General features: G+C 38.4%; 1 protein-coding gene across 1 annotated transcript in view; it reads left to right on the top strand.

Annotated features, from left to right (window-relative positions):
• Nucleotides 1–17245, top strand: part of LOC131075442 (uncharacterized) — an 80142-nt gene that overhangs the window by 22366 nt on the left and 40531 nt on the right. Inside the window, exon 2 of the mRNA XM_058012283.2 lies at nt 7555–7794. Within this exon, the coding sequence (XP_057868266.2) occupies nt 7555–7794 (240 nt within the window). The remainder of the gene's footprint in view (nt 1–7554; nt 7795–17245) is intronic.

Genomic DNA, 17245 nt, shown 5'->3' with positions numbered 1-17245 from the left:
TCTTATATATCATGTCCCTGTGCTCTGGAAGATGGAAGGCTTCACTTATGGCTTCCTCTGAAAGGTACGCCAAAGTGTTTCCCTCATTGGACACAATTGTCCTCGACTGTGGATTGTAATGACGGGCACACTCGATCATCAACTCGTGGCACTAAATAGCTGGAGGAAAACCGGCCGCCTTGATGATGCCACTCTCTATTATTCTCCGGGCGACAGGTGATGGCTTGCCGATGTAAGGGACCTCTCGGAACTTCTTCGTGCTAAAGTTCCCCAAGTTTGTATCTCCAATGTTGCTCCACTTTGACACGATCTTGGTCTCTACTTCTTCGGTCTTCTGATCTTCTTTCATGAGAGCTGAGCGGCTGGTGGATGCTCCTGCCTTTGGGGTCGCCATACCTACACAACATTTCATTATAAGAAATAGATTTTGCAATAAATAGCGTAAATAAGAGAGATAAATTTTAGGAAACCTCATGATAAGTCTCTAGAGTTATCATTTCCTAAAAAAAACGATTGAGCCAAGAGATTCAAAATTTCAAAATTCAAAATTTGAAATATGACGATGAATGAATAAAGCAATAACAATAAATCGCCATACCTCGATAGAGAGCTAACTCTAGAATGCAAAAACAAAATTTGCCTAGGCAAAATTGAGGTATAAAGTAATCTTCAATATGATCTCCTCAAAATTGACTTCGCCACCTCTGGAGAGAACGTGATCTTCAATTATCGCCTTTGACGTGGTCTCAAATGGATCTTCAAGTTCGCACAAACAAATCTCCAAGTTTCGCACCTTCGACGTGGTCTTAGATGGATCCCCAAGTTCGCCTTTGGTGTGGTCTTCTTATTCGCACCACCTTTTGATAACTAAGTGCCACCCTTGGATGAATGAAACTCGCACCACCTTTGGTCTTCAACGCAATTCGCACTCCACCCTTCAAGCACACTTCGCACCACCTTTGCTTTCCTCAATTCGCATGAAGGAAGGTAAAAATGATTATGTGAAAAATGAAATCTCTCACCCCTTATATATAGCGCGCTCATCCTTCACCCCTTAGGCCGACTTGATAAAAATAAAACCATTTTTTAAATGATTTGCAATAAAATAACAAGGCCGACCTGCCTAATTGAGCGCTCAAATCGATTTTTTATTAATTAATTAATTAATTATTAAATGCCTTACGTTTTTTAATTTGCAAATTTCGATTCTAATAAAGGCAAAATAATTAATAAATATTTAACGCCATATTAAATGCTAAATAAATAAGATTTTCAAATTTTAAATCGATTTAGCATTTAAGGAAATTTGAATTGTTTAATTTGGCGCCAAAAATATGAAAATAAAGGGACGTACCTCATCGCTCTGGTCCCTTGGAGAGGGACAGGAGCGATCCATGATTTTGGTCTTGATTTTGCATTTTTCACGTTCAACTCCTTCATCTCCATGTTGAAAATCGATCAACTTGATGGTCCTTCCAATTTGATCGCCTTGTGTGCGCATATGGGTGTCTTTTAAGTGCATATCGCCCTGGTCCTTGTCCAAAGGACAGGAGCGATCCATCAACTTTGTCATGACTCTTGCAATTTTTATGTCCAAGGTCCTCATCTCCACGTTGATTTTGCGATGTTTGTTGGGTCCTTCAAGCTTGAATTTCTTTCTTGTGCGAACAAGTGCATCTCATGACCATTATCGCCCTGGTCCCTTGGAGAGGGACAGGAGCGATCCTAAGGTTTTTGCTTGAAATTCTCCATTTTAATACGATCCTTTCCTTGTATCATCTTCCAAATGCCATTTAAAACCTTGTGCGTCCTTGTCTTAACGTGATTTTCAAAGAATATCATGTGTTTTGCCTAACATCGCCCTTGTCCCTTGGAGAGGGACAAGAGCGATCCATGTCTTTTCTCCGTTTTTGAGCTCAAGTTGGTAACATTTGACCATGGTTCATCGTTTATCGTCTTCGAAAAAATGTCCTTTTACCTTGTCCATCCTCGCCTTGACTTGCCTTTGAAGAAGTATGAGTGTTTTTGCAATAATCGCCTTGGTCCTTGTCCAAAGGACAAGAGCGATATAGACTCCTTAGCTTGATTAATAACATTTGGACGTTCAAAACTCTTGCATGTCATCCTCAAAAGACGTCTTGAACCCTTTACAACCTTGTGAAGCCTTGACTCAACGTAATTCTTGCATGAATTGATCAATATACTCAACATCGCTCTGGTCCCTTCCTGAGGGACAGGAGCGAAATTCATTATTGCGAGCTTGTTCTTGTTTATTTCAACTTACAATTATCTTCAACGCGTGTAATGATGTCCTTTCGATCCTTGGGGTAGCTTGATATTTGCTTGTCTCTTGAAATCTATGCCTTAATGGAAATATCGCTCTGGTCCCTTCCCATGGGACAGGAGCGATCTGGGGTCTTAGAGCGCAAATCCTTCCAACGTGATGACCTTGATGCTTGTGTTTGATTAAAAATGTCTTAAGACGTTCCTGCCACCTTGTTCCTTGTCTTGGATCGGTCTTAAACTTGAGGGAAAGGCAACATACTCACTGTATCGCCCTAGTCCCTTGGAGAGGGACAGGAGCGAACTTGCTCTTGTGGTCTTCATTTCACTTTGCTAGCTTCCAAATTTATATTCAACGGGTTCGTAATGCGTCCTTCCATTCATTCATGCCTTGGGATCGATTGAAACTTGGCAAGAAAATCATTTATAACAAAAATCGCTCTGGTCCCTTCCTGAGGGACAGGAGCGAACTAGGCATTTAACACTGTTATGGACGTCCCAAAAATCTTCAATTTATATTCAATGCGTTCATCTCATGTTTTCCCTTGTTTTTGAACGTAAACTTGCCTTGACCCTTGTCTGGATTTTGCAAAATGAAGGAAATCGCTCTGGTCCCTGGGAGAGGGACGAGAGCTACAAGGTACCTCGCCCTGGTCCCTTGGAGAGGGACAGGAGCGATTTGGTCAATATAGGTCATTCTCCTTTGTTTTTGCATCTCAAATTATATTCATTTGGCAAAGTATCTTCCTTCGGACCCTTTCAAATTGTTAAGTTTTCAAAATCTTGCAAGGACAAGGCGAAATTTGAATTGTAGCTCCGGTCCTTCACTGAGGGACAGGAGCGATTTTCCTCCTGGAGGCATTTCTGTGCTCATGAAAATCTTCAATTTATATTCAATGGAAAGATCTCGCCGTTCTCCATCACTTCCAACTTGAAATTTGTCTGGACTCTGCAGGGATGATGAGATATTTGAAAATGAGCTCCCGTCCTTCACTGAGGGACAGGAGCGATTTTGCTCTTACAGGCCAAAATAACAAGATTTTTCACATTTTAACACTTCACGAGGCGAAAACAAATCAATTCCAATGCCCAGGATCAAAATTCAAAAAAGTCAAAATTTGGTCAAAATATTCAATCGGACAGAAATTCACATTGACGGTCAACACTTAGACAAATTTAAGCTCTGCATGAACATTCCAATTGAAAATTAGACCATTTTGGCGAAATCATTGCATTCAAAATTTGCATCCTAGAAAAGGAAGCTCAAAAGCTCTCAAAAAACGACTGGATTTTGGCTTGAAAAGGCAAAATTTAAAACCCTAAGGCTTGGCCCTAAACCCAGACGACTAACAAACTAACAAAACCCTAAAAACGAAAGCGAAAACGAGCGAAAAACAAGCAAAAAGAGGGGGTCCCCATTTGCGATGGGGCGATGTTGTGAAATGGTCACAACAGGTCTCCAAGTCATCATTCTTCTGATCTTCTTTGATGAGAGCCTGCCTTGAGGTAGATCCTCTTGTCTTGGGTGCTGCCATAGTTCACCTATGAGAGATGCTCAAGTTAGGATCTTGACAAGCTTATGAAGATTAATGACTTTGAGCTTGCAAAACCTTAGAAATGATGATAAAGTACTGATTTAAACCAGTCCTACATTTTAACAATAATTGAATGTTTCATAAGACTGTCCTAACTTGAATGAATTATGCCTTTTAGCCTATAATCAGACCTGATTTTAATCTTTAAATGCAGTCCTTACCTCTGATTTTGACAATTACCTTTCAATCAAAGGACTGACACTACTTAATGACATTGTTGTTTGGAATGCAATTCTGATATCTAAGACAAATCAGGGTTGCTTATGTGAATTCACTATATGGCAGGCTCCTAGCTGAATAAATTTGCTTCCTCTTGATCAATTCAGGTGCTTTAAGGTGAATTCGACTTCCTAGAACATCGGATCTGTATCCTTAATGCTTAAATTTGTTTGCCTTGATCCTCAGGTCTGCACTTTTGATGTCCAAGTCCGCCTTTGTGCTGAAGCAATTCGCTTAGATTTTGGTGAAATTAGCTCATGAATGGATGAAATCCGCTTCCTCGCTGGAGAAGTTTGCTCAACCTGCTCTCAAATTTGCACTTGAAAGAAGAAAATACTTGAATTGATGATTAATATGAATATCTTGATCCTTATTTTATATGCGATTTAGGGTAGAGATGTGTCTTTTGGGTAATAGGCCGACTTGATCTAATGCAAACAAAAAATATAAATTGTCTTCCTTGTTGCTTGCCGACTTAACAGATCAGACTCTCCCTTCTTAACAATTCGAATTTGAAATGGAATTTTGGTGCCAAAAATGCTTGCCTTCAAGAATTTTGCTTTGGGTCCTTGACAAGGACATGCATCTTGGAATCAGTTCGCTCTAGGTCTTAGGAAGGACAAGGTCAAGTTCGCTCTAGGACCTTAGGAAGGACAAGGTCAAGGTAGATAATTCGCTCCATGTCCTTTGGAAGGACATGACCTAAATCAAAATATCGCTTCATGACCCTTGGAAGGTACATGGCCTTAGTGTGATTTTCATCCTATGTGCTTAGCAAGGACATAACCCTTGATAAAAACAAATTCGCTCTACATCCTTAGCAAGGACAGGACCAAAAAAAAGGAATTTGCTCTGTGTTCTTTCCAAGGATAGGACCTATAATGGAAGCTTGCTCTTCGTCCTTAGGAAGGACGTGACTTATATGACAATTTCGCTCATTGTCCTTAGGAAGGACAAGGTCAAGTTGAAAGTTCACTTCATGTCCTTAGCAAGGACAAGACCTAAAAGTAGAATTCGCTCTATGTCCCTTGGAAGGACAGGACTTAAATGACAATTTTGCTCTATTTCCCTGAAAGGACAAGACTCAAAATGAAATTTGTTGTCTGTCCTTTGGGAGGACAGGACCTATAATGCCATTTGCTCCAAGACCTTTCTAAGGTAAGCTCAAATGATAAAGTTCGCTCTTGTACCTTGGCAAGGTATGCTCATGATTCTAGACAAAGTTCGCTTTAAGACTTTTCCAAGATACACATATTCAAGTTCGCTCTGGACCCTTCGCAAGGACAAGGCATGAAGTTCGCTCTAGGACCCTTGGAAGGACAAGGAATAAGGCATGAAATTCGCTCCATGTCCTTTGGAAGGACAGGACCTATAATGGGATTTGTGCTCCAAGACATTGGCAAGGACATGACCCATAATGGAATTCGCTCTATTGGAAGGACAAGGTTAAGCTAGGAAGTTCGCTCCACGTCCTTTGGAAGGACAGGACTTGAAGAAAAAATTCGCTCTATGTCCTCTCCAAGGACATTAATTCGACATCCGCCTTAGGACCTATCCAAAGACATGACTTGGAATTCACCTCTTTCTTTTACCTCATTGATTTGAGCCTTAAGGTTTCCAATCTCTTCACATGAAAGCATCATCAATTCAACCCTTAAGAACACCTATATAGGAAATTCGCTTTGTGACCTTCGGAAGGACAGGGCCTAAAAGTAGAATTCACTCTAGGACTTGAGCAAGGTACGGGGTCAAGGCATTTAGGCAAATTTCGCTCCAATGACGGTTTTTTGATGAAAATTTTGCTCTTCAAATTGGGGCAAGGTAGGCGACCTTATGGATGATTCTTCTTTATCTCTTTCACGTAACTTTGCTTAGCTTATTGAATCTTGAGTCCTTCATCTACTAATCAATTCTTTGCAACACTTGATGATCTATTCCACTCCACTCAATAGGAGAGAGAAAAGAGAGACTAATCCTAGAAAGGCAAAACCTTAAAAAAAGGGAGGTCCCCATCTTGATGGGGTGATTGTGATGTGGTCACAACAGGATATACCTCAGTCCTTAGCTTTCAGCTGAAGAGTTATCAGTTTAGATTTGTGCTCCCAATATTGCAAAAATGATCTGGGTTTGATATAAAAGTTTATTAACAGAAAAAGAAAAAAGAAAAAAAAAACTTTTTGAGAACTGAAAGGAAAGCTGATTTTTAAATGAATTTTCTAGTATATAAGAAAGTAAAATTCTGTTTCGATTTATCACTAATATATAGAGCAATCCAATTTCTTAGTTTGAGGCATTTCCAATTGGAAGACAACAAATTTAAAGTATAAAGTGCTGTGGTAGTGAGATCACATAATTTTCATAAAGCATTAATCTTTTATGATCAAAGTTATAGCCATATTATCTTTTCAAATAAATTACATCATTTGGAGTGTAACAAAAATATCATTATCTTGTCACATAAACTGAATCTATCTGGAGCATTTTGGAATATTAATATATGTTCTGATGAGATGAATAATTGAAAAATATTTGTTCTTCATTTCAAGTTTGTATCTTTATTATCATCTTTTCTCTACTTAATATCAGTGTTTGAAATTTGTTATAATCTTTTACCTTTCTGTCTTTCAATACATACAGTGAATTCAAAAAGGACATAAACTTTTAGTAACACCTGCAAGGTTATATTAACAATAGCTCCATACTAAGTACTGACAATGACTGGATGTTTATTTTATAAGGTTCTAGCAAATGATTATTGGATATGAGGAAAAAAGAAAAAACGGCTATCCAGCAGTATAAAGCATAGTAGCAAACATCTGGGAAAAATTTCAAGTAAACATTGGTTGAACTGGTTAACAATCTGATTTGAACCAGACTGCCAATTTATTTTGCACATTTGGGCACAAATCCTGAATCTCAAGAAAATTATGAAAAAAAATTGGATGTAATCCTTAATTTGTCTGCAAAATTGTAATTTAATCCCAATTTGGCTTAAAATCAAAAGAACAGCGTTTTTTCTCTATTTTTATGTATCAGCGTTTTTCAAAGTCCCAAATTTTTCCTGATTAGTTGAAAATATCTTATCTTTTGTTTGCCAAGTCAATCATGAGAAAGATCTTTGCTACTATAGCATGAAGTATTCATTTGTATGTTTGGAAGAAGTTATTTCTGATAAACAAATGAATGATTTCATACCATACATCTTAGTTTCAGGTACTTTTGTTTGAAAACATTGAGCTCTCTCAGGTCTGAGCAACCTGTTTGCCAGTATTTGCATTATGTTATTGTTTCCATGGATAATATACTTGACTGGATTATAGCTATTTCTTTTTGGAATCATATTTGCATATGGAACATTCACTTAAGAAGTGCTGCTGAATGGCATTATGCTTTCTGGTTAAATGTATTATGTAGGGATACTCCACTTTTGTTGATTGGTTTTTGTGGTTGCATTCAGGTAAGTGTATTAGCTAGTGCCACCTATAACAGTCGGACTCAGGACGTTGAATCTTCTGTAGTTGCAATGAGAGACAATTGGAGGGCGGAGGTCTCACTTGGGGCTCCTTTGTCTGAGAGTAATACTGTGCCCCTGTTTCTTTTTCAACAATTTCCATTATTTGTTGTGCGAGATACAACACTTCTCTTAAATCTTCACTCATCAGAGCAACACAGTCTTTGGTATGGTTTTGACAGGAAGGTAAGTACTTAATCTATCAAGTAGAGTTATATTCTAGCAGGAAATATGTTTGTAAACATTGTTGTGGCTCTGTTACCTTCAAGATTACTATGTTCTTTTGACACAAAATTCATGTTTTGGTGTTTTGATCAGTTTCATTTTTAAATGGGCTTGACTTTGGTAATTCAAACTTAAGTGAACTGGGATTTTATCTGGGTGCTATATAGGTGCCGATGAATTAGGTTTGTGATCCTGTGTATGTGTTGGGAATAACACCAAAACAATTGCAATGAAAGAATTTACAGGCTATCAACATGAATCACTTCTCACAAACAGAAAATATCTAGTGAATCATAATAAAGGGGGTGATAAGCACAGACAATGGAATAGCATAATGATTAAAATCTGAAGGGTGATTAAAGTCACCCACCTGTTTTGTTCAGTCACCTTGAAAAAGGACTTTTCCAAGTCCTTCGCCATTTTAAGTGGAAGAATTGGTAAACTTGTATTACATCACGCACCTTTTAATAATCAAATAGTAATTTTATGAAAAGATAATATGTTTCATGTCTCGAGTAGGTGTTTTACACATCATTTAATGTTAATTAACCCTGCACATTTAAACGAGAGTTGATCCTTATGTTCATTGGGAAAGTCTAACATTCTTATTGCTTCAAGCTCCTTTACATTCTTGTGTATTAGAGATGGAAATTGGTAGCTAAAAAGAGAGTTTGTTTATTCACTTTTTGTTCCAAAGTTTTTCCAATATCAAATATTTTTCAGTGTGCAACCCACAAAAAAAATATCCATAACTTTACAAGTTGATCCAAATAAATATTTAAGGTGGCTAAACACATCTCTAAAGATGCACCACAAATTGTTTTTATTTTACATCATTAAAATAATTATTTCTTGTGCGAAGGGTACAACACCCTTCTGTAGCGTCCTAAAATTGCAACACTTGCAATTTCGACTGCATTTGGGTCTTCACGATGGCGATGCAACGTTAAACCTGAATGGAGACCCCGAAACCTGCTTGTGACACCAAAAACTGCATTTTCTACACCTTGGCCTGATCCCTCCTTGCACCCTGCTGCCCCGGGAGATGGGACCATGGCGCCCAGCGCCCTGGTCCTCCAGGACTAGGGCGCCCAGCGCCCTGGTCCCTGGCCCTATTTTGGGCCCGGTCTCTTTTGGGCATCGGGTCTTTAAGTTTGCAATTCAGGAAATATTGTTTCCTGGTCGGCCTAAGGTCGGGAAAATCAGTCTATCAACCCTAATTGACAAGTATATAAACTACATTTCCTCTCTCAAAAAGGGAGGAGGACATATGTGTGAAAGACGCGGAAGCAATATTCAAACATTCAAACATTCAAGCATTCAAGCATTCCTTCAAGCAATTGAGCATTCTAAGTCTCCATTCAAGGCTAGGTGTTGCATTCAAGACAAGGATTCAACCATTGAAGAGGAGATCACATACAACATACTACATACATTACACCTTCGCATGTAAGAATACAAACATTCTTACAACAAGGTATCAGTACTTGTTTACATTACAAACATTTACATTTACAGCATTCTCATTTCTTGGTTAATTCCAAAACCGGGGTTTGACCTAAAGGCAAACCCCTCATCTCTAACCCCCCAATCGTCCTCTCTTTTCTGTGTGTAGGTTGCAGGTATGCGGCTGTAATTGAAGATCTAGAATCCTTGTGCAGAGATGAACAGATCCACCTTCGTTTCGCGGATTTTTCAGAGGACCGTGTGCACGCCGGGCGCCATCGTCCCGTCAACTTTCGCTCAAATTTGCAGAACAGCACCGTCTCGACATTTTACTGCTAATTCCAGGTCCGCAGCTTCATCCTGTATCCCTATCTTTGTTTATAAGCGAATCTTTCCTATTTTACATGCATTCTTAGTTCAATCATCCTATCTACATTTCTTTACAAAAGAGGGTATCCTTGATGTCTTAACCCTTGAAACTCATTTAGAATCCAATCCTGCATTGTGAGGGATTGGATCTTGTGGGTTTCAACCCCTCTTTTGAATGTAAAGCCTCTCCTAAGTGAAAACCATCAACCCTAGTGACTCTCCCTTCTCTCTCCTTGGAGTTGGGGAGGGGAGAACAACTAGGGTTCGATTTTTCCGCTTTACATTTTGGTGAACCTGACGTGAACATCCTCATTCTGATTATTCATGGTTAGATCTGAAAAATTTGCTTCCTTAATTACATTTCCATGTTTGATCTTTTGCAAATTTTAGAGGCTAATTGCATAAAAACCCTAAAATTTTCTTTTTAGTAATTGAGCTTGTGAAATGTTTAATTGTTAATGCTTGTTTCAGATCTACCCTTCTATTGCAAATTATCAATTCATATTTGTGCTTTAATTCTGAAAATTAAGTGGTTAAATGTCAAAACCCTAATTTTTAAAACCTTCTTGATTCAACCTTTGACTGATAATTTCACTAATCAAAACACTTCCAAATTGGCTGTAACTTTGGATTCCGCAATAAAATCACAATATCTCTCATCCCTGAAAATTTGGAAAAAAGTTGCGAGGACCGTGTGCACCCCGAGCGCCATCGTCCCCGACATTTTTTCCGAAATTTCGGGAGCTAGATCTTACTGTATTTTTCTGCTAAAATCCAGAATTTTGGCTGATCTTATCAATTCTAACACTTTCAAAATTACAGTCAAAGTTGGTCTAGCGATTGCTTGGATTGAGGCTTCTAATCATTCAAAAATTGTTGAAATTGAAATTTGTGTCAAAATTGTGTTTCTTACAGTCCTAAATCTGAAAAGTGCGTTGGCATTCATTCGAAATTTCAGTGCTTTATTCAAATTTTTTATTTGTGACTTTTGAAATTGAGTGTCTAATTGCCATAACTCTGATTTCTGCTTTCAAATTTGAATTTTGCATGAAATTGAGTCAACTTTTAAATTTCAAAGCCTGCATTGCTTTCAGTATTCCCTCTAAAATCATAAAATTCAAAATTTCAGTTTCCCTCTCTTTTTCAAAATTCAAAATTTGCATTTTTCAACAATCTTGGTAGGGTTCAATTCTGAGATTGCAACTTTAATTTGGCCTATCTACAGATCGTAAAATCACTCAATTTTTTCAGATTAGCTTTAAAATCATCATAACTTTCATCCCTGAAAATTTCGAAAAAAGTTGCCAGGACCGTGTGCACTCCGTTCGCCACGGTCCCGGACATTTTTTCCGAAATTTCGGGAGATTGTCCTGATTGTATTTAACAGCTTAAATCTGGGAGATTGGCTGATTTTATTGAAATTTGCTACCTCTAAAATTCAAAATCTTCTCTCTCTCTTTAGTGCATGAGTTTTACAACAATAAGCCCTACTTACACTATTCCCGTTAGACAAAGCCTTAGAATTAAGTCCTTCCAAGGTGTAATTACTGAGGAGATGGAACTTAATTTGAATGGCCTTTTTAACGAGGACACGGGTAATTCCTCTAATCCTCTTAATGATGAAGAAGCTCTCCATGAGGTTTCTGTAGAACAACTTTCGAAATTGGATAACCAATTTGATGATTTTCGACAATGGATGTCTCAAGAATACCCTGATAGCGAAGCTCTTTCATTAATTGAGGGTCTAAAACGTATGGTTCAAAGTGATAAGAATGGAATTGATATTTTGCGTGGTATTGCACACATTGTGGATTCGAATGTGATGCCTATGAAAAGTTGTGCCGAAACTTTAGGTTATACACAACCTCCTACTCAAGTTAATCATTCTATTCCTTTGACAACTCCTATTGCTAGTATACCTACTTTTACATCAAACATAATGACTACTTCAATACAAGACATTCCACCTATGATCACCAGTCATGGGGGCAATCCCTCTTCTTCAATCAACCCTCTTCCTTCATTTAATCCAACTTCTTCATTCATTCCTTCAATGAGTGTCCCTATTTCATCTCCACAAATAAACATGACGCAAGGGGGCAATTCATTTAATCATTCCATTCCTCCTTGTAGTGTTCCTCCTTTCCAATCATCTCCTATGACTAACTATCATAGTGTCCCACCACCTTACTCTCTACCTTCTTTCAATAACATAACACCCCCATCACAATCTAACACGTCTAATATGAACTCTTCGACTGAAGCGACCATTAACAATCTTGCACAAACTGTCTCTTCTTTACAGCAACAAATTGCCTCTATGAATCAATCTAAGTTTAGTGTGCCCACATTTGATGTTGTGAGCCCACTTTCTTCTGACATTGTTCGAGCTATCCCCCCTAAACATGTTGAAATTCCACATTTGGAGCTTTATAATGGTAAGGGTGATCCTCTAACACATGTTAAGACCTTTCAAACAATATGTACCGATTTTGCTTATGACCAAAGGTTGCTTGCAAAACTGTTTACTAGAACATTAAGAGATAAAGCCCTACAATGGTATTGCTCGTTGCCTTCTTATTCTATTTCTTCTTTCAAACAACTTGCAAATGCTTTTATTCAACAATTTCAAAACAATATAAGTCCTAAAGTTACTTTGATTGATTTAATGCATTGTAAACAAGGTGTTAAAGAAAAAGTGACTGATTTCATTGGTAGATATAAGCATTTGTATGCTCAAATTTCCTTTCCAGTACCTGACAATGATATTCAAAGAATCTTTATTTCTAATTTACAAAAAGATATTAGAGAAAAACTTCTGTTTTCTGAGTTTACTTCTTTCCAACAGTTGTGCGCAACTCTTCACAATTATCAACTGACTCTGAGTCAAATGGAACAAGCAAATCCTATGGCTCCGGGTGATAAGGGTGATAGTAGTCAACAACCATTTGGGAAGTTTAAACCGAACAGAGAGTCCATTAAATTCAATGAAAACATCATCAACAACAATGTGAATGCAGCATCAGGTGTGCCTCCTATTTCTAAGTTTTTCAAGAAAGAAAGAAAGTTTACTCCTTTGAATGAATCATTGCTTAGTATTATGAATAAGTTATTGGAACAAAATGTGCTTACTCTCCCTCCTACAAAGCAAATAGATGCTGCAAAGATTAATTCGCCCTATTTTGATAACAAATCTTTTTGTCAATTTCATCGTCAACCTGGGCATGATACTGAAAAATGTTTTGCTTTAAAGGGGAAAATTCAAGATTTGATTGATAATAATACTATCTCTGTTTCTGGTGTGAATGATAAAGGCAACACATCTATAGCTCCTCCTAACCAAAATCTTAAGATTTTTACTGATCCATTGCCTTCTCATACCTCTAATGCGATTGATACTACTGATTCCTCTGTCTCACCTGATGATCTCGTGTCTATGACTCCGAATGTGATTAACTTTGTGGAACAGCAGAAAATCTCTAAAGAACCTTCCATCACATTTGATTCTAGTGAAACTATCAGGGCACCTGATGGTCCTTTATATATAGTTGCAAAAGTCAGGAATACACCTTGCCGTGGAGTGCTTATTGATCCTTCTTGCATGGTTAATGCCATTACTAAAGAATTTCTTTTTACTTTGCAATTGAATCAAGTGATCTATGACGAAACAAATGTGGTTGTGAAATTATTTGATGCATTTTCTTCTCTTGCAATTGGTTCTATTACATTACCTATTGAGGTCCATAACAAACCTCTTGATGTGGACTTTGCTATTATTCCATCATCCGAACAATTTCGTGTGAAGCTAGGCTATCCTTGGCTATCTTCCATGAAAGCTATTGCTTCTCCTATTCACAAGTGTTTGAAATTTCCCCATAATAGTGAAGTTGTTACTGTCAATCATAGTCTCTTTAAACCAGCTGAAAGAACTTCTAGCGTTCCTATTGATTACTTTTGGCCTAAACAATTCCAATCTCTTCCTCCACGAAGTGATCATCTTTTTAAATCTTATCAAAAGTGGAAAAAAGATATGATCCTATCTCTAAGTGAACCTAGAACACCCAAACTTGACATTCCTATTATTCTTGAGAAGGAAGTTCTTCCTTTGAAAGATAAAACTAATGTCTTTCCTCAAGAAGATTCCCAACCCATCCCTATGAATGTGATTATGCCCATATCTAATAAACTTTCTAAAAGTAGACCTATACCTCCTCGTCATGATGGACTTGGTCTCCTTCCTAAACCAACTATTCCTCCTTTATATGGAGCAGTTCCTCCTCCTTCCTCTTATGGAGAGAAGAGAGCTCCCTCTTCTCCTATTGTTCAACCTAAGAGACCACAACCTAAACACCCAAGTGATAAGGATGAGAACATTCCTCCTCCTCAATCTCCTCAACTTCCTACTAAGACTAGACGAAATCGTTCTGCACGTGAACGCCGACGAAAGCGTCGTCTTAGAGCTCAGGCAGCTGCTTCTCAAACTTTGCAATCCCCAAAAACACCTTCAGCCAGTATTATTCCATTTTCTCCTCAGCCGAAAATTGAGCCAAAATCTCCTAAACATAAGATGTATGATGGTCTTGATCCTGTGCGAGTTAAAGATCCTATTTTTATAAATCTTGATGATGATATAGATGAAAATGTTATTCATGATGAAAATGTTACTCCTGTCCATTCTGATAGTGAATATGAATATGTTGATGTTGATAACCATTTATCTAACGAATTTTCTAAAGCACTTATCCTAGCTCCTAGACAAGAACAACGTGGCTCGGAACATGAACATAGCCCTTGTTTGGATCTTGTGATAGCTCCATTTGCTGTGTTGGATGTTCCTCCTCTAGCGTGTTTCCTACCTTCCCGAAATACTGATCAGCAAGATCGGGGGGTAGATGACGTGCTAGACTAGTTCATTAGCATAGCAGATTCTCTCCTCCTCTCTTGATCTTTTGTTACTTCTTCTATGTGTTATTCTCATTCTTCTATTTGTTGTCCTTAGTGTTGTCTACTTGAGGACGATGCAAAGCATTGAGATCTCTTTTGGTCTCTCTCATGTTGACTCAAAAGACACGTGTTCCCTTCTTCTAGGTGACCTTCCTTGATTGGGGAATGAAGAACAATTATGCATACATACATATGATATACATGAATTATCATACAGCATACTGACCCCGATGAAAGCGAAGTCACCTTGTGCTTTGTGTTTTGTGTCTATTATCCTTGGGCTTATCTCACACTTGGGGGCTAAATCCTTGTGGTAATGTGCTCCTTTCTCATTTCTTATATGTATCACTACCTTAAAGTAATCACCCCCGGTGAGGCGTGTGCGATCGCTTTAACGTAGGGGGGCATACATCCCATTCATATCTCTTCAAGATACTTGAAAATTTCTTGACAAATTTAGCTTTGCCTTGAAAATTTTTGATATCTTTCTTGCATGACTCATAGTGAGGGAACCTTACTACTGACAGTCATGGTTCTCCCTCGTGATCTTCCCTTTTACTTTGTCAATCGAATTTGTAAGATCCTTAGTCCACTGGGGGCTTGGTGTATCTTGCCTCCTTGACGTGGTGAAAGTTTTTCAATGTTGTTTCCTTGTACTTTACCGGAAGTATGAGCGTACGCTTATACTCCCGCTAAAGTGGGGGCTAAATGTAGCGTCCTAAAATTGCGATACTTGCAATTTCGACTGCATTTGGGTCTTCACGATGGCGATGCAACGTTAAACCTGAATGGAGACCCCGAAACCTGCTTGTGACACCAAAAACTGCATTTTCTGCACCTTGGCCTGATCCCTCCTTGCACCCTGCTGCCCTGGGAGATGGGACCATGGCGCCCAGCGCCCTGGTCCTCCAAGACTAGGGCGCCCAGCGCCCTGGTCCCCCAGGACCATGGCGCCCAGCGCCTTGGTCCCTGGCCCTATTTTGGGCCCGGTCTCTTTTGGGCATCGGGTCTTTAAGTTTGCAATTCGGGAAATATTGTTTCCTGGTCGGCCTAAGGTCGGGAAAATCAGTCTATCAACCCTAATTGACAAGTATATAAACTACATTTCCTCTCTCAAAAAGGGAGGAGGACATATGTGTGAAAGACGCGGAAGCAATATTCAAACATTCAAACATTCAAGCATTCAAGCATTCCTTCAAGCAATTGAGCATTCTAAGTCTCCATTCAAGGCTAGGTGTTGCATTCAAGACAAGGATTCAACCATTGAAGAGGAGATCACATACAACATACAACATACAACATACTACATACATTACACCTTCGCATGTAAGAATACAAACATTCTTACAACAAGGTATCAGTACTTGTTTACATTACAAACATTTACATTTACAACATTCTCATTTCTTGGTTAATTCCAAAACCGGGGTTTGACCTAAAGGCAAACCCCTCATCCCTAACCCCCCAATCGTCCTCTCTTTTCTGTGTGTAGGTTGTAGGTACGCGGCTATAATTGAAGATCTAGAATCCTTGTGCAGAGACGAACAGATCCACCTTCATTTCGCGGATTTTTCGGAGGACCGTGTGCACGCCAGGCGCCATTGTCCCGTCAACTTTCGCTCAAATTTGCAGAACAGCATCGTCTCGACATTTTACTGCTAATTCCAGGTCCGCAACTTCATCCTGTATCCCTATCTCTGTTTATAAGCGAATCTTTCCTATTTTACATGCATTCTTAGTTCAATCATCCTATCTACATTTCTTTACAAAAGAGGGTATCCTTGATGTCTTAACCCTTGAAACTCATTTAGAATCCAATCCTGCATTGTGAGGGATTGGATCTTGTGGGTTTCAACCCCTCTTTTGAATGTAAAGCCTCTCCTAAGTGAAAACCATCAACCCTAGTGACTCTCCCTTCTCTCTCCTTGGAGTTGGGGAGGGGAGAACAACTAGGGTTCGATTTTTCCGCTTTACACCTTCTTCTATCAACTGTAAGCTTTACGGATCCTTTTGTATAGGCTAAAGTGGTTCAATAATCAACCCCTTACTATTCCAGTCAATAAAAGAAAAAGAGCCTTTCCTGATTATTACTTTTGAGAACTAATTTGTCAAGACCTACCTTGCACTTTGTAAGGTCCTAGGACAGGATAGCTGACAAAGAATGCCAGTGGAATTCATGAATGTTTGGACTTTGGAGGACATTAATTATATTTAGAGTTCACTGATATTTTTGCAGGAAGAATGATTTACTGGAATAAACAAGTATGATAATTGATCTAGCTAAATTAGTTGTTTTTACAACTCTCTTCCTCAAAACACTTGTCAATTTTATCAATGTAAATACCAAACGAGGTATGAGAACAGGGCAACCTTGCTTGTCCCAAACACTGGCATTTATTTTTTTTCCAGCGATCCATAGTTGTAGATAATTTTATCATTTAACGTGTCATAATTTTTTTGACTGGCATGTCAAAACTATATCCTTAAGTTTCATCTAGAATATATGTTTAATAGCAGTATCGTCAAGCCTAGAAATCAGCCAATAAGAACTTTTGTCTGTAAAGTCCTTGGCAGTAGCCGTAAGTCTGAAGAAGTGGTAAATTGTAAGTATTATTCTGAAAACCTGCCACTCCTTTACCTTTATTGTCTTGGT

This window comes from Cryptomeria japonica, chromosome 3 (genome assembly GCF_030272615.1).
Source record: "Cryptomeria japonica chromosome 3, Sugi_1.0, whole genome shotgun sequence".
NCBI lineage: Eukaryota > Viridiplantae > Streptophyta > Pinopsida > Cupressales > Cupressaceae > Cryptomeria > Cryptomeria japonica.
Note: the sequence above shows the minus strand (reverse complement) of the source record. Positions and strands in the feature narration are given on the sequence as shown.